Genomic DNA, 27171 nt, shown 5'->3' with positions numbered 1-27171 from the left:
GATATTTTGCTGGACACTACATTTTGGAGGAAATATTCTACTTTTATTATGCAAAATATTATATGAATTAAACAGATTTAACACGCTACCTTCACAAATCTAGAAATTATTTAATTATACAAAGACTCTTTGATTAAACATTTCACCTTGGTTTTTGCTCGCTCTTACTGCAGGAGTTGAGTTGTTTGTTTACGGCTCAGCATCAAAGGATTCATGGTCCATGTATGTACGCGAACATCGTGTTTTAATGGCCTGTAATCAAACTTTGACGTCACACCGTGTGACGAAAAATCGATCTTTGAGTTAGTTTGTATCTCCATCTTGTGTCAAATTGAGACGACTCTTCTCAATTTGAAGTTGATCTGATGTTAGCCCTTGTACAAGTACCTCAAAGTAAATGTGGAATATGGCCACTAAAAGCAAAATAGCAGGGTTCCTGCTGCGTTTTTCAAGTTGCACCCATAGACTTTTTAGTTTGTCTGGTCATGATACACGTGTATTGATTTTTTTTTTTTTTTCTTCTGAAGATCGGTCAATGTGAACATGTTCCCTTACATGTTGGTAGGAATGATTTATAATATATAATAATCCTTACAATTTCAATAGGGCCTCACTGTCAGTGCCTTTCAGTCATCAGGCCCTAAAAAAAAAAATTAAATCAAATCAAATTAATTCTGTGCAGATCGCTACTATGCAGGATATGCGCAGATCGTGTCTGCGCAGGAAGTGCGCAGTCCACTTCTGCCAGGGTTAATTTTAATTCATTTGATTTTCTAGGGCCCGAGCACTGACAGGCACTGACAGAGAGTGAGGCCCTATTGAAATTATAAGGATTATTATTATTATTATATATTATAAATTATTCTGACCGATCTTCAGAAAAATGTATCTTTGGCAGCGGTGTTGATGAAAAAATTTATGATCTGAAGTCTTTTTATTGCGTATTTAGATTCAATCATGCTGTTAGTTGCACTAGAGTAAAGGTGTAGATGGATATACTGTACTTTTTACTATAATAAAAAGTAAAATGCAGAGACAAATAAAAATAGTTTCTGACTGAAGCTATAACTGCAATTCTACATTTACCCATTAATATCCAGATGTATTTCTATTTCCGTGTGTTAATTGGGTTTGCAGGGTAACATAGGATCTTCTACTTCTATCTTGAGTTGACATTAATAAAGAAATTAATTAACTGTAGAAATGCATAAATAAATGTAGAAAGTCTTTTTATTGCTAACTTTGTTCATCTTTTTCATTTATTTTTATATTTAATCATTTATTTATGCATTTAGTTATACATATATTTTATTTTGTCCTCCATATATATCAGCCTTAGGGATTTTACATAAAACCTCACAGGTCTCTCTGGCTGACTGTAGGGAATTACTGTATGTACGGGTGGCACAGTTCACTGAGTTACATTTTTTGGTGTAAACATAAATAAATGTGTTTGTAGAAATGCAGAAGTCAATGAATTGATATATGTAAATTAAGATAATCCAGTGAAGGACTGGTATGACAGAGGCCATTCAGGGATATTTCGCTCACTGTTACTTAAATAACACTTCACACTTGCTACTTTTACGCACAGTTAAGGATTTGAATCTAAACTTATTTTTTTACCACAGATAATAAAACGGATCAGGGGCCTTTCGTGACAAATTATATATAGTTTCTTTGCGAAAAGCGGATGTTTTCCAGCCGGTGCACTTCCGGGTGGCTGAGCTAACGTTAGCGGTGCAGACAAACAGTAAACCCGGGACAATGGCAGTATTAGACTAGCTCTGCGAGCGGCCTGAGGATGAGGAACATACTAATAATGGTGCTTCTGGCTCCTTGCTGGGTCAACGGAGCTGTCAAGTCAAGAGCTACCACCGAGGACCACCTCGAGGAAAACCCGGAGTTCGGTGAGTAACTTAGCGACCTAAGCTAACGTTAGCCTTAAAGTTAATGCTAGCTCTTCTAGGAATGCTAACGGTAAACAGCGGTTATTATAAATGTAAAGTGTTTACGTTGCCCTTCATCGCTTCTTATAATCAATGTCGCTGTTTGTTTATTGCGTCATAAAGTGTTGAGTCGTCGGGTAGGGCTAGCTGCTAAAATACAACCACATCACATCATTTGAGGAACTGGGTTTGTTAGATCCAGTGACGAGTCTGTGCAGGGACACTGTTAGTTACTGACTCTTCTTCTTGTTCTTCTTCTTCTTGTGTGTTTTCCAGATGTTCTAAACTCCTTCCTGTCGGACTTTGAGGTGCTGCCATGGTCGGGCCTCCAGCTGCACTCAGTCAGGAAGAGGGACCTCCACACCCAGTCCCACCTGGAGCGGCTGGTGAGCTTCACAGCCCTGCACAGGTACAGCAGCAACCACATGTCTGGCGATCCACCTCAGTAGATCTGTGGAGTAGTGTTTGCATGGAAGGATCTTAAATGGAAGATTTCATAATTTTGTTTATGTGGCTTATGATACAATATGTAGGTTTAAAAAGAAGAGCCCGGCAGATTTGACAGTCTGTTATTGATATTTGGACGTGAGCATTACATGCTGAAAGAAAAATGTAAACTTCCCAAATTTATTCATAGTTATAACACAAATACAACCAAATGTATAGTACCAGAATTAAGATAATAAACACATTTATCTTACATTTAAAGTCAAGACAAATGCACACAGCTTTATTCTGCAAAATAAACGTTTTCATATTGTCGCATATTGGCAAATGGGAATGCAGATGCGAATAGGTCTTTCCAAGGCTCATAGCAACTGCCTTTTATAGGTCAAATGATAAACTGGTCGTTTAATACAAACTATTTTATAGTTGATGGTGAAAGTCTACAGTCTGTCATTTGAAAATGATCAATGTGAATATTCTTTGTTTGGCAATCACAGTTAGTCTGATTTCTGTGGGAAATTCCATCTTTTTGTTACAGTCCTTCAACCGAAAATTACTTGAAAGATTGATTTGTATTACTCAGATGGCTTCACATTAACCGCAGCTGATCCATGGAATGTTTCTATGATAACTACACAGAATATAGTATTAACTTTATAATTTCAAGTTATCCTCTTGACTTTTAGTATATAAATAGCTGAAGATGCACATTAACCTCAGCTGATCTTTGGGATGTATATTTGTACAGAACTAAAGCTGAGGATTTTGACCCCCAGTCCGTTCAGTTAGAGTCACACTAAGAGAGAATCACGTCACTGCCTTTATGGACAGAATCTACAGTTACAGCCATCATACTGACGACTCTGTCAATATACTGTTCATCTGATCCTGCTTGTTTTTGTGTTTAGACAAGAATTTTATATTAGTTGTGTGTGTGTTACTAAAAACCACAGTGTTTGGGTTAATGCTGATGTCTGTTTTTCATCTTCTTTTTCTGACTTCAGGCATTTCAAGCTTTACTTGACTACCAACACAGAACTTTTCACTGAAAACTTCAAAGCTGTGTTTGTAGATAAACATGGGATGGAGGAGAACTATGATATTCAGCTTCAGAACTACTTCACAGGACATGTTGTTGGTAAGTTACACAATTAGGAATTAACTAATTTGTTGTTGTTTTTTTACAAAATATGCCACTTCCCTAAGAGTCTTCATTGGTATGTGCAAAACAAGTCAATTTAAACAAGAAAAAAATGATATTTAAGAACTTAATCTGAGAAATTACAATCAAATAAGTGACTTTATTGTTGAACATCAGGAGTAACTACAATGTTTTGGTTTATTAAGCACTGTTTTGTTCAGATGATACTGGCTGACATGATAGTGAGCCAATATATGTGTGCACCTCATATGAAGAGAGTAAAGGATACAGGCTGTTGTTAGTCTTTCAATAACAGTAACCTTACCTGTTTTGTATCTGCAGGAGAGGAGAATTCCCGTGTGCAGGCACACATAGACGGAGATGAGTTTTCAGCTCACATTCTAACTGAAGAAGCAGAGTACAATGTAGAGGTAAGGAGTCTCTGTGAAACCATTGTTTCTGTGGAGGGACCGTCCATCGGGTTTTGACAGTTGTGAGGAGCTGTGATGAACTTATAGGCTTTACCAGAGCTAAGAAAACCTAGCAAAGAGCAGATGTTCCACGTAGCATACAGTAAATACAGTGCTACAATGATATCGTCTGTAAATCTGGGGAGCTTTTCAGTGTGCAGGTGACTTTGTCAGTTTTCTTATTTAAAAAAATTCTATAAAGGTGAATTGTTTGTACATCTCACGAAGCTGTCGAGTGCCATATTCCGCCTTTTTTACCCTGTCATCATGGTCATACTCTCTCCACCTTGAGACCGTCTCTGACCCATATGTTTCACTCTCTTGTTTTTGTCCATACAGCCCCTATGGAGGTTTACAGATTCCCCAATTGACGGCAGGTTGTTGGTTTATCGCTCCGAAGACATCAAGAATCTGAGTCGCATCGCCTCACCAAAGGTGTGCGGTTACGTCCACATGGAGGACATGGACCTGTTGCCCAAGACTACCAGGAGGGATGGGCAGGAGGTGGAACAGAAAGAGGGTGAGCTCGGCTGTCTTTTTCCCTCACAAGAATTGTTGTCTTTTTCAAATGTGAAGTGGTAACGTGAAGATAAAGATCAGAAATCTGGTTCAGCCTGTTGGTGGAAAGCAAAGAGTAGATAGAGAGTAGGAGGATGACAAATGATTTAAGGTGGAGAGAAGGAGGGAGGAGGAGGGTGTAGTAGTGAGACAAAGGAAGTGGGTGTTAAATTCTGTAACAATCACTTTTATCACAGCCTTTTTTTTATCTGTAAAACATAGCCTCTTTTATGCAGATACACACTACTGACAAGTGGGTATTATGTAAATGCCTTCTGATTCTCTTGTGCTGTGTTAGAAACGTAAAGGATATAACGCTGATATGTGCCCAGAGGAGATTTCTATAACAACTCTCACTGGCTTCTGGTTGAAAGCACTCGTTGGGGAGATGAGTCGAGGTGAAGGTTCTTCTGGAGGAGGCATTCAAAATTATGGAGGCTTAGCGGCCCAATGAGATGACTCTGAGTTGTCACTGGTCTCCCACTGCTTTTTGTGGAAGCCAGAGCGATGCACACCCACACTCTTGAGCAGTGAAGAGTCATTTGTACAGAACGATGTAATGATCAAATGAGGTTTCTTACTGTTGTCTTGTTAATCTTCAATTACTCCGATTTCTCGAATGGAATTTAAACATGCTACACACATATTCTACAGGGAGATTATATGAATAGATTCAATTAAAGAAATATTTTGAAAGTAGAATAATTTGGGTTTCAGCTATGATCATGTTTTGTCTGACCAGCAGATGTATTGGAGAAGCTGTAGCGAGACAATGTTTGGGGATTTTGTTTCTGATATACAAAAATATCTGCCAGTTAATTTTTGCGAATGGCCTTATTAAATTATGACTAGGACTTAAACAATTATTTAATCTCTCAGAGGACAAAACTTATTAGACTTTATACATTTATTACTGCGAGAGGTGGCTGCTCTGCTCCGATAGCGTCGGGGTGACAGAGAAGAAAGTGCTGTCAAAGTTTAGTTTGGCTTTTACATGATTCACTTATTAGCATAATATCAAGATGATCGCCTATGAAGATAAATGGTTTATCCTGAAAATTGCTGCTCCAACTGTTAAACTGAATTGAAACATAACTGTATAGTGTGTTTGTTAATTCTGCTTCATGTTAAACATCAGCTTTACACGAGGCAGAGCTTAATCAGTTCACAGGCAAACGTAAAAGAAGACGTGTTGCTTGATGTGAAAATTAGGGCAATTAATGATGGGAAACTGGAGCGTGGCCTCATTCTTTTACTTCTTACTGTCCCTATTTATTTGTAAGGTTAATCTGTTAGGATATTTTTTAAACCTATGATAATTTCCTCTTATTGCTGTTTTTCAACCTCTGACCATTTTTCTTCTAATTAATTAATCTCTCAAACTATTTCTGCTGCTTTTTCCTTGTAGAGAACCACCACAGAGAGAAAAGACAGGCACACGACCACAAGAAGAACACTTGCCCCCTGCTGCTGGTCGCAGATTACCGCTTCTTTAGACACATGGGCCGTGGACAAGAGAGCGTCACTCTCAACTACCTGGTCTGACTTTATGATCATATGTACAAAACATAGTTCAGTATGGAAGAGAGACATTTAAAGCTTTAATATGTATTCTTAGGGTATCAAACCCTAACCTGATATCTATTATAAGTATGTTTAATACACTATCTGTGGAGAAATCATTCTGTTGTTTGCTTAAATCATTATTGCTGAGTAATTTATTTCTTATTTTCTGACTTCAGATTGAGCTGATTGATCGAGTTGATGACATTTATAGGAACACAACGTGGGATGATGAATTCAAAGGCTATGGGGTTCAGATCCATCAGGTCTGTACTGCTGTCTGTGTCTTGTATTCCATCCAGTCACTCCTCGAAGTGAAGCTGAGAATAAAACAGTCCTGCAGAGTTCGAGAGCTGCATTTTTTTCTGAGGAACTGAAAGCTTTTGTGTGTGGCTTGTGGGGTAATTGAATTTGTTCCACGGGCTGTGGGAATGAATGGAGACACTGTTTTTCATACGATGAGTTGTGGGTTTCCTCACTGAAAAGATATGCATTCATTTAGCTACTCAGAGTTATATTCGATTTTTTTCACGCTAAAGTCAAGAAGAAATATCATATATATATATAGATATATATCTATCTCTAATATGTCATATGTATCATAGCTGCTGCTGTAAGTCTGGGGTTAGGCCACCTCTGAAAGCCATTGTTTTAGTTTACTTTAATTTATAATTCAACAGACATTTGAGAAATAAATGTAATATTTACTATGCATTTTGAAATCTTGATCCTTCAAGACTCTAAATAAATCATAAAATTGCGTAATTACACACACGGAATTTTCCTTAAATAACATCCTTGGTTGCTGTTCTCAGATGATCATCAACAAGGAGCCTACGAGGCCTCCCCCTGGTCATGCTGGCAACGGCTGGGTCCACTATAACATGGAGAACAGCCCTGTGAAAGGAAAAGAGGTGTGGGACGTGAAGCGGCTGCTTGAGGTAGGAATAAGAATCAAAGAGACAGAAAGGTCAACACATAGACAGACAGAATGTCTAGATAAAGAAATGAGTTACAGGAAGGGAGTGTGGAAACTAAATTTTATTCAAAGATTGAAGAATTTACATAATTGCTAAAAATTCTCCATCCTGCTGCACCACCCCTCACCTTAATAATACTGAGGAATTGTTGCTGTTGTGAACACGTCTTAGGAGAGAATCTCCCGCTGCCTTGTGCGTGTGAGTGAAAGGAAAACTCTGGATAAAGTCTGTACCCTATTCTCTGGATCTTACCCAATAATCATGTCTCTACAGCTTTAATGAAAACTATTTTAATCTGTTTTTAATCCTCTTGGAGATGGACTCTATTATTGGGTTTCTTTGGAATCTGTAATTTAGTTTGTTAACATCCTTTTTCTTGATGAATTTGTTTTTTTGTTTAATTAACCTAGCCTGGACAGATACTACAGTTGGTATATAATAGTTCCTCTCGTTCCCTCAGCAATTCAGCTCAGACATCGCTGGCAACGCCTCCAATGTGTGTCTGGCCCACCTGTTCACCTACCAGGATTTTGATGAGGGCACATTGGGGCTGGCCTACGTGGCCCCCTCCAAAGCTCAGGCCCTAGGCGGCCTCTGCCCAAAACGTAAGAGCACAACGACAAATCTGTATGTATTGTTAAATAATGTTTAAATTACAAGGTCAGTGAAATATTTTAGTCATCTTGCTCTTCTTGTGCTGCTTGTGTTATATGTTTTAGCGACACTGTTTCTATAGCATGAGTATTTTTAATTAATGGGAAGTTAGTTGTGTTGATTTAGTAATACTGATCTGGGGATTTGTAACAATTACACAGGATTAAGTTGAAGCCGTCCCATTCAAAAGGGAGGGCTGCTTGTGTAAGCCTTTGGAGAAACTAAACAAACACTGTCTTCTTTCTCTGATTGTCATTTTGTAGCTTACTACCCGTCTCACTCCATCAAGAAGCCCAGTTACCTTAACACAGGCTTGACCAGCACCAAGAACTACGGCAAAACCATCCTCACAAAGGTCTGTTTCTACTTCATTCTCCAGCGCAGTCTTTGACAAATATAATTAGTGGGTGCACTCGGCCTCAGTCAGGATGTTATGCAACTTGCCAACCTGCCAAATTGGGATTGGAAGTAGAGCAGACACTCCTTTTTGTGTGGGTGTTATGAGTAATGATTCTACCACTGCTGCATTTTGACACTTACAGTAACAGTGTATTGAATGCTCCACAAACGAGTTTCCGCATAGTTTCAACACATTCATTTGACCTTGATTTGGAGCTATTCTGTAAACTCTAAGATGACTTTTACGTGCAGTAAATTCTGTGTTATGAGTAGTGCAACACGGAAACACCAGCACCTTTCTATTGTATAGTAACAAGTATTGTCAGTCCTTGTTGAATTTCGTTTTATCGTTGTTTGTTCTCTAAGTTAGGATTGGTTCATATTTTCTGAAACTTTTATCTTGTTTGTTGAATCCCCATTAGCCATCAAAAGTTTTCAAGAAGAAATAGAAAATAGAAAAAGGCTGGTGTCTGTGGCCTTTGCAGGACTGTGATAACAACATCCGATCATTTTATTCAAACTGAATGATTGGCGTACCTGTCTGTCACTGACCGACCTGTCTGCCTGTGCTCTCACTGCGCATAACCGGAGTCTTCAACCTTGGAGATGAACACCACTGAAGCAGAGACGATAGCGAGCAGTTAGCGAGCGAGTCACACAAAGGCTGGCTCGTAGGCGTTGGCAGATATGAGCCTGTTCGTGTGTTTTTGAGGCGTAGCTTAGACAAGAGGGCTGATAGGTGGGTTGAGATCGGTTGAATTCTTTCCAAGTGTAGCCTGCTACTGCTAGCTCGTCCAGTATTACCAACCCTAGTTTTAATGCTCATTTATGCTGTCTTTACATACAAAAAGAGATGTGTCCACTTGCCCCAGTACTGCTTTTATTCATATCTGTAAGATTTGAACAAATATGGACAAAATATATGTAGAGCACAGCAGAAGAGTCTTTAATAAATCTAGTGTGTTTGTGTCTCATCAGGAAGCGGATCTGGTGACCACTCATGAGCTGGGCCATAACTTTGGAGCAGAGCACGACCCTGACAACATCCCCTACTGTGCTCCCAGTGACGACCACGGGGGGAAGTTCGTCATGTACCCCATCGCAGTGAGCGGGGACCATTACAACAACAAGGTACCCACAAGTCAAAGACTGCTTTTAACCTCAACATGCAGCGTGATGCCACAGACGTATAAATAAATATATAAAACAATCCGTGCTGTCAGTCAGGTAAGAGGACTCATTGAGTTAATAATGCAAAGTGAAATGTGAAAAGGTGTGAATACCAGTTCGGAACGAGCTGTCCTGATCAGTGTTATGTAATAGTGAGTCACAGACACTGTTGCGAAATGTGACAGACAGTAAATGTACTTTACCTCCTCCGTCACCAGCTTTTGCAGCAAATTTATATGTGACTTTGAAAGAGCTGTTGATTATCTGTTGTGGCTTTATCGGCAACTGAACCTCTTCAAGATATCTGCCAGGGTTTTACACTTCATCTTAATCACATCAATAATCATAAATAAGACTTGATACAAAGGCAATGCAACTGTTGATGTGACTGTACATGCATGCTTGGTTTTGTCAAAAGACAACATTCCTTACAGGCAAAATCTTTGTTAAAGCAAGATTGTGTACTTTTTAATTGATGGAGCTACGTATGTCTGTTCAAATTTTATTTTAGTTTCATGGCAGCACTTTATCACCATGTCCTCTGCATCCACTCCCAGCAAATATCTAACCTCACTCTACTTGTCCTTTTCTGCCTCAAGCGTTTCTCAAACTGCAGCAAGATCTCCATAGGAAAGACATTACGTTCCAAAGCTCCAATGTGCTTCAAGGAGAGGAACAGTAAGGTGTGCGGGAACTCCAGAGTGGAGGAGGGGGAGGAGTGTGACCCCGGGCTACTCCACCTAAATGATGACCCCTGCTGCTCCTCCAGCTGCAAGTTCAAACATGGTGCGCAGTGCAGGTATGTGGCCCAAAAGATCCTCCGCAAGAAAATGTAGAAAACTAAAGACATCAATTATAAATACACACACAAAGATCAGGTTAATTCATTAAACCTGACATAATGATCAGAACATGTTTGTTGCTCGTGAGATTCACATGTTCTTGTTCTCTTAACAGTGACCGAAACAGTCCCTGCTGTTTGAATTGCAAGTTTGAACAGGCAGGTGTGAGGTGTCAGGAACCCATTAGTGCAACCTGTAAAGGCATATCCTCCTGCACAGGTGAGCGCCACCTGCTGGTTTATCGCGAGAGCTGCAGCAATCTCTGAAGGGCTGTTTGCCACCCTTATTTATTTAAAGGAAATACTGTGAAAAACTATATTTCTTCTGTTCTTTGACAACGTAGGCAACAGCAGCCAGTGTCCACCTCCTGAAAATGCACTTGACAACACTGTGTGTGTTGACAGCGGCCGCTGTCACAAAGGAGAGTGCAACCCGTTCTGTGAGGCCATGCAGAACCTTCAGTCCTGTGCTTGCAACGGTAAAAGATGTTGATTTGTCTCAAGAGCAGGGGAAACTGTGCAAGAGCCCCACACTGCTAAAAGCTAATCTGGATGATCTGTTTCAGAGATGTGACTCTGGTGATTTAAGATACAGTCTCAGCAATCACTTTAGTCTTGGTAATCTCTGAATGAGCTCCCCTTTGATTAAATATTGTAATTTAATTTAACGTTGTTATAGAAATCATCTTCTCTCTTGTTTCTAGAAACGGATAACTCCTGTAAAGTGTGCTGCAGGGGAAAAGATGGCCGCTGCTCTCCGTTCATCCAGGGCAATACCAGCTTCCTTTACCTCCGCAAAGGAAAACCGTGCACTGTGGGCTTCTGTGACGGGGGCGTGAGTCATCAAACCTTTGATTTCAGATCTACAAACAGATTGGTCCTCGTTTTGTTCATCTTAACACAGTCCTGCTCTGAAATGTCTTAATAAGTACATTAGTGTTACAATGAGTTAATGATTCATCAACCTTTGACTTTGTGAAACAGGGAAAGTGCATGAAGCAGGTGCAGGACGTCATCGAGAGGTTGTGGGATTTTATCGACAAACTGGACATCAACACTTTCGGTAAATCTGAGAGGATGCTTTTAGATTTGAACAAGCATGGCAATGTGAAATGCTAAGAAACATTTCAATCATCACCATCTTTACCTCTCCACCAGGGAAGTTCCTGGCTGATAACATCGTGGGCTCAGTTGTGGTGTTTTCCCTCGTCTTCTGGATTCCTCTCAGTATTCTGGTCCACTGTGTGGTAAGAAACTGGTCGACATCAGTATTCCCTTGCTCCCAGTGTCGTCAGTGTGCCATTGACTGCTCCTTTGTCGGATTTTTATCACTGGGGTTTAAGTGTGATCTCTTCTTCAACAACTGCAGTCATGATTTTAATGGTTTTACTTCAAGTGGTGACAGTTCTGTCCTGTGACTCTTTGCAGGACAAACGACTTGACGTTGAGTATGAGGAGAACACAAAGTCCTTCTGCTACCCTCCAAGTGTAAGTTACTCCTTCTTTATTTGAATCCTGTGCATTAGCCTTGCTGCCACTCTAACAAAACTAATACAATCCCAACGCTTTTTGAAACAACTGACATCGGTAACAAGGAGAAGGAGCTTGAAGGTGTATTTTTCAGGATGAGGCATTTCCCTTCTCTCTGTCTATAGATTTATCACTTTAAAAAAACAAGGTGTCACAACCTGTTGATTCAGACACAACACTGCTGAAGAGGAAATCACCAACAATAATTTTTAACACCAAGATTATCTCTGCTGTTTGGCAGTGGGTGAAGAAAGCTTTAAAAAACATTATGTTATAAAATGCAATAAATAAATACATTTATTACAATTATAATTAAAAACTGTTATTAGGCCATTTTAAGTTTCTTGATTTTCTACATTTTCTTTGTTCTATTCCCTGGTTTGATGGGAACTTAACTCTGATTGTAGCTCATTTAGTCAAATATTCTCCTTCTGACATGTTTTACAAAAAATCTGTAAAAATACATTTACTCCCATCTCCCTCATTGAAAAACTAGGAGTCTATGAAATTAATTAATTGTTTTGAAGTTTAACTGACTGACCTGATGATTCTACGTCAAACTAGTTTACGTTTCATTTTAATCAGTGATTTGCTTCTGAACCAGTTTTGATATCAGAGGATTCCATTTGTGTGATTACTGTCTTCTTCCATAGAAGATACATGTGAAAACACAGATTCACTGTAACTGTGCATCGTTCAGCACAGTCAAGGTCAAACATCCAAGAGAGGTATCAAGAAGCAAAATACATTAGTGTGCAGCTGAGACTGGAGGATTTAAAACACAAAGTTTCAGGAGCTTGTTTTATTTACGGCATCAGCATTTCCTCAGTTTGTAACTTGCTTATTACATTTTTTTGTCTAACGATGCTTCTTTTCTGTTTGACACACATCAAGTGCCACTGCAAAAAATGAGAGACATTGTTCTCAGAGGAGTTTGAACAGATCTGGTGCTGAATGCGCTCACAGTGGTGAACATAGAGAACAGCAGGAGAAGAAGCTTTAACACGAAGCGGTGTACACCAGGGGTCAGGTTATACGTCTGTAGTGGCCGCGCTGTCTCTGCTGGGTTCAAGTTACAAATGACCTCTCCATCACTCTTTGCCTTGGCCCTTTCTGCTCTCATCGGAACCGCAGCAGATGGTGGAAGTTTGTAGTAGAGCTCCCGCCATAGGTGAGTGCGTGTGCCATGGCTTGGTGTTGCGATGCGTTGCCATCGATTCCGTGAGGATGCATGGTCAGTGGCCCACGTTTGGGATACTCCTGCACTCAGTCACTCCTTGATGTAATTACTGATCTGGCTGCACGTTCACAGCCTTCAAGCTCCCTCGGGTCGTTGATCCTGAGAGGGTCTGAGTTAGAGACGCTCAAACTAAAACCGTTATACTCGACCCAATGGCTGCGAGTGTGTTGCTCTGCACAGATGTCATCAGTGCAGAGTCGTCATCGGATCAGAAATTACCTCAAGAGAACAAGGGTGCATTTGAGGAGTATTCAAACAGAGAGAGGACCCCACAGGTCGCACCGTGTCGTCTTTATGTGAAAACCTATGGAGTGTGTCAGCATTTTACGTTTGCATCGGCTGCTGCTCTAAGCCACACGATGAGGGCAATGTCGTTTCGGTGATTGTTTCTTTTCTTTGATTGTTTCTTATCCTTTTTTCTTTTTGTAATTTGCTGTTTGCACTGTGTCAAGTCGTTTGTCAGGTCTGATTCAGGACATGTGGAGACTGAGGACACATTCAGCTATAGATTTTTCTCACAGCAGACATTTTGAATAATAAATAAATGGTAATAAGATAAAAAGGCCAGGTTCTAAGTACATTGATGACAGATAACCTGACTTAACTAATCCCGTAAGTGAGTCAGTTTGCTCCATATCAGGGTCCTGGTGCCTTTAAAGGGACCCAGCCATTATAAGTATTAGTTACACTTTTGTTTGTTACAACACACAATGTCCACTGTGAGGAAGATTTACTGTTTCACTCATTCCGACTTCCCTAGTTATTTTCTTTAGTATTTTGGAATAAATTGAGGGTTACTAGACATTATGACTGTATGTCACATGGTTAAAGTTAAAGGATGATGAGAAGTATCTGAGTAGTAAAAAGGGAATGACTTCCACCTCAGTCAGAGACCCTCGGCTCTGATGTGGTTCTAACTCGCATGTTGTTGTTTTTTCGCTCTTCAGAGTCAAGAAATGCTGAACAACCTCGAGTCAGTGTCAGGCATGCGCATCGTCAAACCTCCTCAGCCTCCCTACTCCTCCGCCGGCCGGACCGCGCCCTCCTTCCAGCCCCTGCGGCCTCTTCCGCTAAGCCAGGTCGGGGGCCCCCCCGTGGCCAGCAGCAGCAGCAGCAGCAGCACCACCAGCAGTACCCCGGCCCCCGGCCCGAGTTACGTCCCCACCCCGGACAGCGCCGGGGGGCTGCGGATGGCTACTATCCAGGAGGACAACAGCAGCGAGTCTCACCTGGGAGAGGAGGGCCTGTCGGACGATTTCACAACCGCAGGAGCCTGCTCGTCGGCTACGAAGTCCTCCTACGAGGATCTGACAGAGCAGAACCAGCCGGGCCGAGAGCGGCGGCGCCTCCAGAGGCAGGACTGCATTGAAACTAAAGAGACCGAGTGCTGAGTAAACAATCCGCACTTTAAAAGCACCAACTTGTACATGCGACCTGAGTGTTTTAGGGAACATGCAAATATTAGCAGCTTCATATGCTTTTTTTTTTCTTATCACAAGTCATATACAAAAAGAGTTTAGAGGGAAAATCATCCATGTCATTTAGATCACGTTTCTAAGAACATGTCAAGCAACACTGGATATTACTCACTTCCTTGCATTGAGTCACAGAGAAATGATTCATTAAAAAGTCTAGACTCACTGTGACTGCAGACAAAATAGTTGTTGTGTGACTTAAAGTTTATGTGTGAAATAATGCTGTGCCTTTCTCACTGAGGCAGACGACATCCTGGGCCAGAAGCAGCCTTGGAAACCAGAGAGCCTTGTGGATAAATTCACATTGGCCAGGTTCTAAAAACACATCGTCTAGTGACAGTAGAACGGCCCATACCTCCGCCACGGCCCGACTGTCCTCTTCAAGTCTATCAAGCTGCACCAAATGCAAACACTCCTAGATATTAGTCTTCTTAGTATGTTGTCTTAAGAAAGCGTGAGTCCTTTCTCACAAAGTATCCTGGATCGTATTGACTAAATCGTTGTTTTGATAATAATTTTATTCCTAAGAACAAAAGCAATTGATCCCGAGGCTCTGTCTGCTTTTGTCTGTGTGCTGTGTTTAAAGTTCGATTGTGGACCATAAGAACAAATAGGCCTCGAGTTAACTGTGTCAATCTCGACTTTCCTGCTCAACACGCCTGTTAACATGTTAATGTTGTTGCCGTGGTTATTTACCTGTCGTGGGAAACATTTCAGTGCGATATACCAAACAGAAAGAAAACTTGATTTAAAAGACTTGAAGTATTTTTCACATCACCAGAGTTGAATTAAGTTTTGTACATGCTCTTACTGTTGTGTCAGGAATTGATGCTTTGAAAAATCACAGGCCTGTTCATGTTTTTGACTCACTTGTTACTTCTGTGCAAGGGATGAGCTGAAGTCTCTCCAGCGTTACACTTACTGTATTTGTTCAACTGTTGAATCTTAAAGAGAATCGCAGTGTCAGTTTTTTGTGTGTGTGTGTGACTGATATGAAACAACATGGTGCCTTTTCAGATTTTGTGCCTCGCTGTTCCTAACTGTTTTATTGAAAGGAGACGAGAATATTCCCGTTAGATGAATGCACACAATGCTGAAATGTATTTCAAAAGAAACCATCCGAGGTGTTCAGATATTACGTTTCCACTTTGTTTCTATCCTTGTGCCAATGTGAGTTCTAGCCCCTTTCTCTTTTTTAAGGCTGTCACTGTCGCCTGCTGTTTTGTTATAATAATAAAATGTGTAATTAACTGTATGTTGAAAATGAGTCGACTGTGTAGCGAACATAAGCTCAACCAGATGGATGTGAACTGTGACACGATGAGAAAATATTTGTATCTTATATTCTGATGTTTTTATTCTTTGTTTCTTTCTCTACAAATATTCACCATCGTCTTCCTCTTTTAAGTTTCATGCTTGCTTCTCATCTCAAAATAAAAATCTTTAATGTGCATTTTAAACGTGAACACTTGGTCTTGTGTTGCACATCCCAGCTACGTCAGTGACTCACAGCAGGAATGCAGTGCAGTTTCAGGCTCCATTCCAAATATCAAGTCCACAGTATATTTTTTTCCTAACTAATGTGCATGTGAGTGGTCACTGGTCGCAGAGCAGGCTGCTGTCGGGGCTCTTGGCGTCCACGTCTCCCCAGTAGGGCAGGATGAAGGGCAAGTGGGCCACTCGACTTTCCAGGAGCCCCCACAGGTGCTGGGCCACAAACTGGTTCCCTTTCTCTGAGAGATGGAGTCCATCAGACAGGTAGACTGTGAAGTCCTGCGGATCAGAGGACAAAACAAAGATCTTGTGTTTGACGCTGATGTTTTTAGGTGCAGTTGATCATTGGTTTAGTCCCCAAAAAAATTAAGCTGTCTTCAATTTCCTTATGCTCAAATAAACCCAAAGATACTTTAAATGATACAGAACAACACAGCTAATCATCTTGTTTTGAAAAGCTGAACAGGATGTTCATGAGCATCATAGTGATGATCATGGTTAGTCCTTAAAAGCCCAACAATATTGATTTATTATTTATTGAATTACTTCAATCAATAATTCAATCTTATGAAAGATTAGATTTTCTGTCAAGTCATGATTCAGTCTCTCTCTCTCTCCTTTCTCCTCCCCCTAATTCTCTCTCCCCTCTTTTGCACCCATCTCCCCTGTCCTCCCCATTTTTCTCCCCCAACCCGGTCGAAGCCGATGGCCCGGGTCTAGTTCGGCTTCTTCAATGCTGCTCATTGTTTGGTTCATCTAAGGTTTTAAAAGCCTTGGCCTTCTATGTAAAGGGCCTTAGATAATGGTTATTATGATTTGGCACAATACAAATATAACTGAATTGAATTCAATAAAGATCATTTATAAATTTAGTGAAATTTAACTTTGCCCCCCATAGTTAACTTCAAGGCCTTTGACTGAAGCTGACAAATACTGCTGCACTGTGCTCACCTGTCCATCTTTCTGCATGAGTGTCCAGAGGTCCAGGACGTCTGTACCACACTGACCGGCGGCCTGGACACACGCCTGGGCGTACTGCCCCGCTACAGAGTTGTCTCGATTGAGAGGACATCCTGGAGGAGACGCAGGGTGTGATCTTTGTGGGTCTTGAGACTTTGACGATAAATGAACTAGAGAGAAAAAAACTTGGTGTTCACGTGTTACCTTTTAAAATACACTCCTTCTCCCAGGCTGGCTCGTGAAGGGGTGGGGGGGTGATGAAGATAACTCTGTCTGCGGACACTCCGGCTAAAGCCAGAAGCCGGATGATCTCCTTTAAGTTCTCTGAATACTCCTGCAGAGGGATGTGCTGCTGCGGGTTTTTATCTGCATGACAGGAACAGACCGGAATGAGACAGAATACATTAGAAAATAATAAATGTAAAAAAACAGTGACAGGATTTGTATTTGATGTATTTAGAGTAACAGTCCATTTGGATTAACTGATGAAGCAGAATTTCAAATGTGTGTGATCTATACTCACAGCTGCAGTATAACCACCTGTTGTGTGAGTGAGTCTGTACCTTCCAGTGAACAGTCGTTGGCTCCAAAGAAAACGGTGACCGCGGCGATGTTGTTGTTGTTGATGTTGTCGTCTGAGCTGTGGCTGCTGATCAGACGAGGGAGAACGATCTTGGCCCATCGGGAGTTGTACCCGGAGAGTCCTCTGTTCACCACGTCACACTTTCTGCAGGGACAACTTCAGACATAAGAGGGACACAAAGCCGGGCCCTGGTCTAGAAGAACACATTTCTACTCTGCCCCCCCAATGGTCAACTTTATTCTGTGCCCTTTGATTCTGCCGATCACGTTTATTTCATTCTTTCTGTGAGCCCTGTACAATTCAAAATAATCTTCAGTGTTGTGTTTAATTGCAGCGATGCCCGTTCACCGCTTCCTTACTGGAACCAATCACCATCAACTTCCTCTTTTAAGTGTCATGCTTGCATCACATCTTAAAATACAAATCTTTATTGACAACACTTCTGTGCATGGCACGTGCAAAAGCAAGAATTAAATAATGATAATAATAAAAATCAATCATTATTATTATAATTTTACCACAGTTTGGTTGAAGTTCCTATTGTCACAATAACAATGGTTGCATACTTCAGAGCTTGGAACCCCCCCCCCTGGCTTGCACATCACATCCCACAGGAGCCTCTGTAAAAACAATGACTAATCAGATTGATGAAGAAGAACCACTCACCTCGCGAGTCTGTTAGCGATGTCTGCTCCCCACCCGTTGGGCTGAAAGGAGAACTGAGAGACACCACTGCGGGTTTATTCATCTCGAACTGAAGCTAACAGGCTAACTGCTCATGCTAACACACAAGGAATATAACGTGACTCTGAGAAGTGAGTGTGGAATCGAACCTGTGTGATGGAGTCTCCGAATAAAATCACTTTGGGCCAAACGATTGTTTTCAACTTCGACATCATGAAAGTTCAACGCGCCACTGTCGGATAACTTCCGGGTGCTTGACAGTTTGTCCACTTCACAATAAAAGTCTGAGCAGCTACAATTTATATAACGTGTTAGATAAAGATAATAAAACACAAACATTACAATTGTCGTCATTTTTGGAAACCAATTTGTGCTGGAAAACGGTCATATTTGACTTTCTCCTGCATGTTTTATACTTAAACATTAAAATTCTTGATCTATTCTCTGAAAAGACTGAATACTGGTTTCAGAACTCATTGCTTTGAAACACAATCCCATTAACTTGACTAACTTTTCCTTACTGTTAATCGTTATAGATTTGTCATTATTTTACCGCAGAAAAATGCCTGTCTGCACTAATAGCATGAAATCCTGTGATTAGAAAATCAGCACAAATTCCCTGCTTAGTTATTAATAGTTAGAAAAAGTATTTCAGACAATCAGAGTTTTGGGTTTTTTGAATGTTTGCATCATATTTCTTTTAGTTTAAAAACCCAGCACTTTTGATATTCAGTTATGAAGACGTTTAAAGAGTCAGAAAATCTGCTAAACTGTTCAATAGTTAAAAACCAGGATAAAACATGTTTAATGCTTAAACATTAAAACCCTTGATCTATTCTCAGAGAAGACTGAGAATAGATCTATTCTCAGAGAAGACTGAGAATAGATCAATAGATCAGCTTGAGAGCTAATTGGTTTGAAACACAATCTCAAAAAAATGACTAACTTGTCTATACTTTTACTCGTAATATTAAAATATGAGTATTTTTTGGTGACTACAATTATATTTCCTGTAACCTTGCATTTTACTTTACTATACTCACCACTGGAGGGCGCTGCAGGGACTCGAGCCTTTCTCAGCTACCCGGATATCCGTCTTCTTCTGTTATGCCAGTAAACATGGCGGAGGTCAGGCTCTGTTTTGGAAGAGGAGCATTGGACAGATTCTACCACTTTCACCTCCGGGAGAGTTCCATTAAACGCGGTAACAGTTTAACTCAGACCTTGTCTCTGACCTCCGCCGTTCTGTCTGGTTGTTTTACAAATGGCGGACTGCAGGGAGGTGACAGAGCCGCGGACAGAGTGACCGGTGCAGCCTCACGGGACAGTTACACAAGTGGGACAGTGGAGCTCGGTGCTCTGGAGGGTATCTGTGGAAATGGAAATGTCGCTGAATATCAGTGTTGTCACGGACTTAAAGATGTTTCACTTTATAATAAGACCCGGGGTCAGATTACAGGAGAAACTCTGCCTCGGTGCTGGAGTCGTACGAAGTTGAGCAGGAGTTTCCTGCACAGTCAGCGGGAGTGCGGGGGACAGGCTGTGTTCATCCGGGAGTTCGGGAGCAACGGGACCCGATCCGATTCCCTGTTCAGAACCAAGACCGGCTATTATGAAATCCTGGAGGTGTCACCTAGCGCCACCCAGGCCCAGATCAAAACCGCCTACTACAAGCAGTCATTCGTCTTCCACCCGGACAGAAACGCCGGCAGCGAGGTGGCCACCGTCCGCTTCTCCGACATCAGCGAGGCCTACACGGTGCTGGGCAACAAGGCGCTGCGGAGGAAGTACGACCGGGGGCTGCTCAGCCAGTCGGACCTCATCGCGACGGCCAGACCCTCCTCCTCCTCCTCCAAGGACGGCCCCGGGGGCTCCGCCACGCAGCAGGCCGACCGCGGGCGGCCTGTGGCGGGCGCCTACAACCGAGGAGGCGTCTACGACTTCGACAAGTTCTTCAAGTCCCACTACAGCGATCAGCTGCAGAGAGAGCGAGAGATGCGGGCCCGCAGGGAGGACATGCTGCGGGACAGACACGAGCCGATGGTCGAGAGGAGGAGCAAGATGATGGAGATGTGCGTCGGGCTGATGGTGGTGATGGCTCTGTGTTTAACTTACAGTCTAAAACGGGGGTGATGGAGGAACGTGGACCCGGACAGGGCTGCTGGACATGGACATAGATTCACTGTGGGGCCCTTGAATTGTCACCACCCTTCACACTACTGGGGGAAACACCGCCCCTGTGCACCTCTCTGTGGAGCAGAGAGGTGCATGAAGACAGATCACACTGTCTTCATGCAAGCTGCAAATGAGAAGATTTGTTGCCTTTCTCTATCGCGAAATACCAGTGATGGTAACTGTGACTAGTGATGAAAACAATCCACAGTTGCAGCGTGTATATGAGTAATAATTCACCAGAGGACAAGTGCAGGGCTCTTCTTGTCACTGTGTGAAGTCAGTGTTTATTATGTGTTAAATGTCACCTGTTTCATTACCTCCATCAAGGAGGTCCGATTTTCACCCATGTCTGTTTGTTTGCTGGTTTGTAAACAAGATTACATAAACAAACTCAAACCTTAGCAGACGTTTTCAACAATTTCACAATTTCTGCAGGGAATAATTCATGAGTATTGATGAACAGGCATCGTTATGGAAGTGGTATCTATTTAAGTTGGTGCCACTTGAATTCATTGTCGGGCCTTGGGGGAGGTAATGATCTCTGTTGAGTGTCATTCTAATTCTGTACTGTTTTAACTCTGTGGGTTTTTATTTGCCACCCAGTTGGTCAGTGACACACAGTCAGTGCCAGTGCTTGTCCTCCGTGCCACATGTTGTTGGCATGTGATCACATGCTGATGGAGGAAGATTCAGTGGTTGGTTAACAACCTGGTAATGTTTCAGTTCAACTCCTTTGGCTTTTGTAAAGTCATCTGCCTCAACAGTTTGTTTTTGACCCGGGTTTATTGCAATTTATAAAATATTCATAGCAATATAAAGAATGTCAGATGAGTCAGTTCTTGAAAATGCATTAAACGGGGGCATTCAGGATCTGTAAACTTATGCTCACGTTAAGTTAAAGAATGTGCCTTGGGTAAAATTTATTGTACAAATCTTTGGTTTTATTTTGTGCCGATATTTAAAGAATAAATGATTAATGTTCAGAGCCTGTCAGAGCTCAGTGAAAGAATGTTGCCCGATTCTTTTATTATTGTTTATTTATCATCCTTAGACATTAATATCAACAATGATTTAATACAGGACGACGTTGACAAAATAATTCACTGGAAACAGGTTCTTTAAAACCTTTTAGTTCAAATAACAATAAACAGATTTAGTGCATTTAGAAATTCACAGTTCACGTCACAGTTAGAAGTTAACACAACTCATTTCTCACGTCAAACAAAAAGTAAAGTGCAGGTACATCGAAATACAGTTAAATTATTAATAAATACACGATAAACAAAAGTGCTTACATGACAAAACTGAACACTAAAATCCACGAAAATAAAGCCTCTCGTCAAACGGTAGCTTATTCAGTTCCTTCTCTTACATCGTAAATGCTAAGAGTTTATCCCTTAATTTGCAGGAGGCCTATATCGTCTTTTCAGATTCAATTAAAATGGGGGGGGGGGGGGGGGGGGGTTCAGGATGTGTACAGGTTAAACAGCTGCATTGTGTCTGATATGTTTTGTCAAATCACAAATTACAAATATGGACGGTGCAGAAACATGGACGTCAGACTCATCAATAAGTTAGACACACTTGTTAGGCAGTGTTAAACACAAAAACACGAGCTCCTCGTTAACTTGGCTCAAATATTCGTTGTTTTCTGAACTTGTGCTGCTCGCTCGTCCAGTCTCTCTCCTCAGATGACCGGGTTGAGGGCGTCGTAGAGCCGCTGCACCGCCAGCTCCACCATCTCTCTCAGCGTGTCGTCCTCCGTGCACTCGTCCTCGTAGCGCACCGCCTGAGGAGGCCGGAGGAATTCAGTGAGAGATTCAAAACAACACAGCACCAAATACATTTTCTGTGTCTCGGTGTGTCACTCTCACCCTCGTCTCCAAGCAAATAAGAACCGTCTTCCCGTCGACTGTCACTGAGATGTTCCTACCGTCACTGAAGTCCACACACTCCTCTCCAAACATGTCCCTGAGGACAAATCAAAAAGTAACTCCATTCATTTACATTTGTTATACTGTAGCCAGAGGTCTTCAACAGGGGGGCCAAGACCCCTAGGGGGTCCGCGGAGGTACTGCAGGGGGGTCGCGAAATCTTTGGTTGATTAGACAATTTTTTAAATTTAATTAATTTTTTTAATTTTCTAATTTTAAAGAAAAAAATTTCCCCACAAAGTTAAATGTCTTTAAATACACATTTACATTCATCCAACATATTGTGAGGCTGATATGACCCTCTGCCTGACAACCTCCATCCGTCCAAGGTTAGATAAGTTGTGTGACATCTCACTAATGTGGGAGTATGTGTGCCATCCACAGATGGCTTGAGGATTCACTGTCTCTTCTACATGCATGTTTAAAATAAAAACCTGAATCTGTGAATTACTTTAATAGCTCAGTGTTGTATGCAAGATGTATGTTTATAAATGGCAGTGGCATGGCCATCCTGTACCTTGCACATGTTGAAATTACAAACATGAATAAATTAACCCTTGTAATATTTGATAAGCTTTGTATTGATTGCACAATAACAGGGTAGCTATGTTTATACAAGGCACTAGGCCCAGTTTAATATAAAACACAATTTTATACTGTATATATATATACAGTATAAAATTGTATATATATAGTAGGGGGTCCCTGCTCCATCTCTTGCCCAGTTTGGGGGTCCTTGGCCTGAAAAATGTTGAAGACCCCTGCTGTAGGCGATGTTATAATCCAGTTGGGACAGACACAGCGTCGCACTCACTGCAACATGACTTCTAGTCGGGCTTGGAAGACGTCCATGTCCATAACAACACTCTGAGTCTGCATGACTGTTAATGAAAAAAGACTGCATTAAGGTTTTCAAGTGTTGGCACAACAAAAATTTGGTTTACACAGTTCCTGCTGTGGACAGACTCCGGCAGTGGGACAAACGGACCTTTCTGAGCCCTCGGGTTCGACTGCACCTCCAGCACCACGGTGGTGACGGCGTCAGCGTACATGTCGTTCAGAGGGTTCGCTACCCACTGGAACAAGAGAAATATGGCGTCATTCCTGAGCTAGAAATGTACGATTTAGAAAACATAAAAGTACATTTTGTAGGAAAATACATTCTATTTTGAAGATATTTCACATGCAGGCCGAAAATTATTTAATTTGAGCAAACAATTATCTTTTCTGTGATAAATAAATGTATTTTCGTGCTCACCTTTATTTATTTTATAAATGCAATAATAACTTCTCTCACTTGCATTGTCTCTTTCTCCCTCAACCTCTCAACATTTTGTACACACGCTCAACCTGGCACAATTCTGATAAGGTTGTTTAGGGTCCAATTACATCGCGAGGAGAACTTTTTTTGGTAACTTTATAATAACCGTACTCACCTCCAGCACCACCATCCCGACCTCGTGAGTCAGAGTGACATTTTTAAAAAGCTTCAAAGTGTTCTTCTCAGTTCCGTCCAGCTCTTCCACGTCACCTGAGGCAGAACAAAAAGACAGTAAATACGGACTGAACTTGGATATATTGACATTGAAAACAGTTGAACTTTGCAGGAATGGAACACAACCGATATTTCCAGGTCTCACCAGTGAGGTTCCTCAGGTGGCAGACGAGCAGTGAGTACGGTCCAGTGAAGGGGATGGCCTGGCTCTGTTTAACCGTGCTCATGGCCAACTCTGTGTATGCTACAAGACAGAGCCCACAGATCAATACCGCTAACAGCACAGTGCACAAACTGAGGACACTGCTGTCAGCTCCCTGGTGCACAATAAAACATCCATAACAAAGTCACACTAGCATCTCTGCAGCTGATCTGTCTCCGATGATCTTATTGGATTTATCATGTTTTTTTTGTCAGTGCTCAACTTGCAAAAAACTGGAAGCCTCAGGCTGGAGAGTTTGTGAGAAATGAAAGTGACCTACTGGAAAGGTCGGAGGGGTTGAGGATGTGGTAGTTGAAGTTCTTCTTCACCAGTATGCCTGACACCCTCTGACCCTGAGTGCACTTCTTATCCGCCAGAGAGCCCATCACCTGCGAGACGGAGCAAAGTCTGTGTCACTATCGGGGCTGGACACAACATTCTGAAGACTGGAGAGACACAGAGTGGCTCAAAGCCATTAAAAAGCCTTAATGGAGGAAAGAGAACACAGGTGGTTTGTCCACCTTGGCCAGTTTCTCTCCTCTGAAGTTCAGGGTGACCGCCTCCGTGTTGCGAGGGTTGTGAACTTCGATGTGAACCTGGTCGTTATCCTCATACTCTCTGATCAGAGCAGCCTTCAGACGGGCCATCTCGTTCTGCTCCCCGTGGACCAGGATCTGAGAATAAACACGGAGAACTCAAAGCAAGGCCAAGAGGCATCAAAGAATTTATATCTAAGAGGACAAAAAACTGCACATTTTAACAAAACAGTTTTTTTCCTACCACGTGCGGGGGTTTGAGCGCCCGGATGAACTCGCTGGTCTGCTGGTAGTCGGTGTGGGCAGAGAAGGAGATGTAGTCCACCGACATCTTCAGCTGCAGCTTCTGTCCCGACATGGTGGTGATCTCCTCCGGCTCCGACATGATGTGCTGCAGCAAACACACAATAACACAATAAGCTGCTGTGGCTACACATGATCTCTTTCAATAGAACAAAACTGGTTTAAGCTTAGAGGACAATAAAACTGTTGGACACGAGTGAACTTTTATCCAGGGAACTACATGAATCTTTGTTTCTTAAAGAAGAAACAACACTTCACTGTCGCTGAGCTCTGACCTTAGCGAGTGTTCCCTCCACACAGTATCCGGCGATGATGACCCCGTTTCTCTTATCGGTGCACCAGCTCTCGAAGAGCTCCCTGGACAGGCCGCTCTGCATCATACCAGGAGACGCCATCACCACGCTGGGGCCGATGTCATCGAAATGATCCATGCTCTGTGAAGAACACACAGTTACAGGTCGGCAGCAGCTTCCAGACGCCACACGGAGAATACACAACATTAACTGGGCCTAAAGAGAGGGATGCACAGTAACAGGCGCCACCTTCAGGTTGCTGATGTGCTTGAAGACAAAGGGGTTGTTGATATTTATGGCCTTGCGGATCTTATCATTCATTGCGTTGACGTAGGTCTGGTACACAGCCATGCACTTCTTGGCCAGGGATGAGGCGTAGTAGATGGGAATGTCGTGGAGCTCCGGGTGGTTCTGCCAGTACTCGTCTAGAGGGGGAAACACAGCACAGACTTTCTGAGGGACAGATAAATTATCAAATAAAGACACAAAAGACAAAACCAACTTTAAAAATAAATGAACTAAAATCCGGTTCCATAACTCAACAGACGAATTTGTAATTTACAGATAAACTCCGGAGCAGGGAGTAGTTCAGGACTTCTCACCCAGGATGAGCAGCAGTTCTTGGGCCCGTCCCAGAGCGAACACGGGGATCAAACAGCGACCTTCTCTGTTGACGATGTCATGCACGGTGTTACAGAACCGGGCTTCACGCTCCTCCCTCTTCTCATGGATGTGGGTTCCATAGGTTGACTCCTGCAGAAGGAAAAAAGAACAGCATTAATCACATGAAGCTCCATTGAAAGGAATATCCACTAAAAATTTAAAAACAAGGCCTTTATTGCATACTATGATTAAGATGTCGGGTTTGACACTGGGGATCTCAGCTGCCATCAGATGTCGGTCTTCTTGTCGGGAGAAGTCTCCTGTGTACAGCAGCTGTAGGGGAGAGGATTGCATCATCATCTTAACTTAAATGGTTTCTATGCAGAAACAGAAAATCAAAGAAACCAGGACGTCCTGTCATTCTGTACCTTGACTCCGGCTATTTCGATCATGAACATGGCCGCTCCCAGCACGTGACCAGCGTGGTAACACCAGAACTTGATTCCAGCGACCTCTTTGACCTCGTGGAAGTTGATGGTCTCGATCTTTTCCATGCTCTCCTCCAGGTCGGACTCGGTGTACAGCATGTCGTCCAAAGAAATGTTACTGCAATGCATAAAATGATTAAGTTACATCGTGATCCAGCAGAGTAGAGAGGTACTTCTGAATAAGTACTATTTCTCCTACCTGACTTTGACATAGTCCGACAGCAGCCAGCGATAGATGGCCTTGGTGGCGTGGGTCATGAACGTCCTGCCTTTAAAACTGGTCTTCTGGAGGAACCAGGGCAGAGCACCACAGTGATCCAGATGGAAACTAATCAGAGGACACGTAATGAACATCAAATGACACTCTAATGATCAATGCTAAGGTAGAGATACTTCATTCAACCAACACAATACAAGTAAATTAACTGGTGGAGGAATCTAGATAAGACCCCCCCCCCCCCCCCAGACTGAAGACTCACTGGCTGATGAGCAGCAGGTCGATCTCAGCTGGGTCGATCAAGTCGATGTAGGGGAGAGCGTCCATTCCCTCCAAGCCCGGGTGGATGCCACAGTCCAGCTTTTAAAATATCATTTGATTTGATTTGCCCAGGGAAATCCACACGGTAACACACACCACAACAGAACAACAATAAACCAAAACAATAAAATCAATCAATAACAATAGCAGGAACAAGGTTACAATGTAAAATTGCATGTTGTGCTCCAACTAACAGGCCTGTTGTATTTGAATTATAAGACCAGATATATATTTTTTACAATTGAATAACTTTAATCTTAGGGCTGCAACTAACAAGTATCTATATTTTAATCTGACTACTGTTTGTATTATTGTTAAATCTATAAAAAACAAAACCCATAAATATTCAGTTTTCAGTTTGATATGCGACGAATAAAAGCAGCAAATCCAAACACAAAACGACGACTCTATTATCAATCATTGATTTACTGATTAACTAATACATTCAGATCTACATCTATTGTAT

General features: G+C 42.0%; 4 protein-coding genes across 6 annotated transcripts in view; 2 read left to right on the top strand and 2 right to left on the bottom strand.

The window, feature by feature from the left end:
• Positions 1–1502: 1502 nt before the first annotated feature.
• On the top strand, positions 1503–15101 carry adam17a (ADAM metallopeptidase domain 17a). The gene is made up of 19 exons (XM_053434220.1): positions 1503–1910; positions 2226–2358; positions 3401–3534; positions 3880–3968; positions 4347–4527; positions 5974–6104; positions 6308–6394; positions 6944–7069; positions 7569–7713; positions 8026–8117; positions 9140–9292; positions 9931–10130; positions 10289–10392; positions 10517–10651; positions 10877–11007; positions 11157–11235; positions 11331–11419; positions 11601–11660; positions 13890–15101. Exons 1-19 carry the CDS (start codon positions 1805–1807, stop codon positions 14331–14333), a joined length of 2619 nt encoding a protein of 872 aa, XP_053290195.1. The 5' UTR covers positions 1503–1804; the 3' UTR covers positions 14334–15101.
• A 63-nt stretch (positions 15102–15164) lies between these two features.
• On the bottom strand, positions 15165–18393 carry iah1 (isoamyl acetate hydrolyzing esterase 1 (putative)). Its single transcript, XM_053434221.1, has 6 exons — positions 18288–18393; positions 18121–18173; positions 17435–17598; positions 17076–17237; positions 16863–16984; positions 15165–16190 (listed from the first exon to the last, which is right to left on the bottom strand). Exons 1-6 carry the CDS (start codon positions 18351–18353, stop codon positions 16014–16016), a joined length of 744 nt encoding a protein of 247 aa, XP_053290196.1. The 5' UTR covers positions 18354–18393; the 3' UTR covers positions 15165–16013.
• An 855-nt stretch (positions 18394–19248) lies between these two features.
• On the top strand, positions 19249–21298 carry LOC128451026 (uncharacterized). The gene has a single exon (XM_053434799.1). It carries the CDS (start codon positions 19258–19260, stop codon positions 20269–20271), a length of 1014 nt encoding a protein of 337 aa, XP_053290774.1. The 5' UTR covers positions 19249–19257; the 3' UTR covers positions 20272–21298.
• A 477-nt stretch (positions 21299–21775) lies between these two features.
• Positions 21776–27171, bottom strand: part of LOC128451024 (cleavage and polyadenylation specificity factor subunit 3) — a 6425-nt gene continuing 1029 nt past the window's right edge. The window contains exons 3-18 of one of the 3 annotated variants that reach the window (XM_053434795.1): positions 26647–26744; positions 26367–26495; positions 26108–26285; positions 25923–26012; positions 25679–25829; positions 25326–25501; positions 25059–25217; positions 24725–24871; positions 24466–24618; positions 24225–24333; positions 23888–23986; positions 23684–23778; positions 23236–23323; positions 23062–23128; positions 22188–22284; positions 21776–22102 (exon numbers count right to left, since the gene is read on the bottom strand). In XM_053434795.1, the coding sequence (XP_053290770.1) occupies positions 22001–22102; positions 22188–22284; positions 23062–23128; positions 23236–23323; positions 23684–23778; positions 23888–23986; positions 24225–24333; positions 24466–24618; positions 24725–24871; positions 25059–25217; positions 25326–25501; positions 25679–25829; positions 25923–26012; positions 26108–26285; positions 26367–26495; positions 26647–26744 (1938 nt within the window). In that variant the 3' untranslated portion in view covers positions 21776–22000. Of the gene's footprint in view, positions 22103–22187; positions 22285–23061; positions 23129–23235; positions 23352–23683; positions 23779–23887; positions 23987–24224; positions 24334–24465; positions 24619–24724; positions 24872–25058; positions 25218–25325; positions 25502–25678; positions 25830–25922; positions 26013–26107; positions 26286–26366; positions 26496–26646; positions 26745–27171 lie in introns of those variants that run through there. The other 2 variants (XM_053434796.1, XR_008340064.1) reach the window with 2 other exon arrangements.

This window comes from Pleuronectes platessa, chromosome 11 (assembly GCF_947347685.1).
Source record: "Pleuronectes platessa chromosome 11, fPlePla1.1, whole genome shotgun sequence".
In the NCBI taxonomy this organism is placed as follows: domain Eukaryota; kingdom Metazoa; phylum Chordata; class Actinopteri; order Pleuronectiformes; family Pleuronectidae; genus Pleuronectes; species Pleuronectes platessa.
This window is presented reverse-complemented; position numbering and strand designations above follow the sequence as displayed.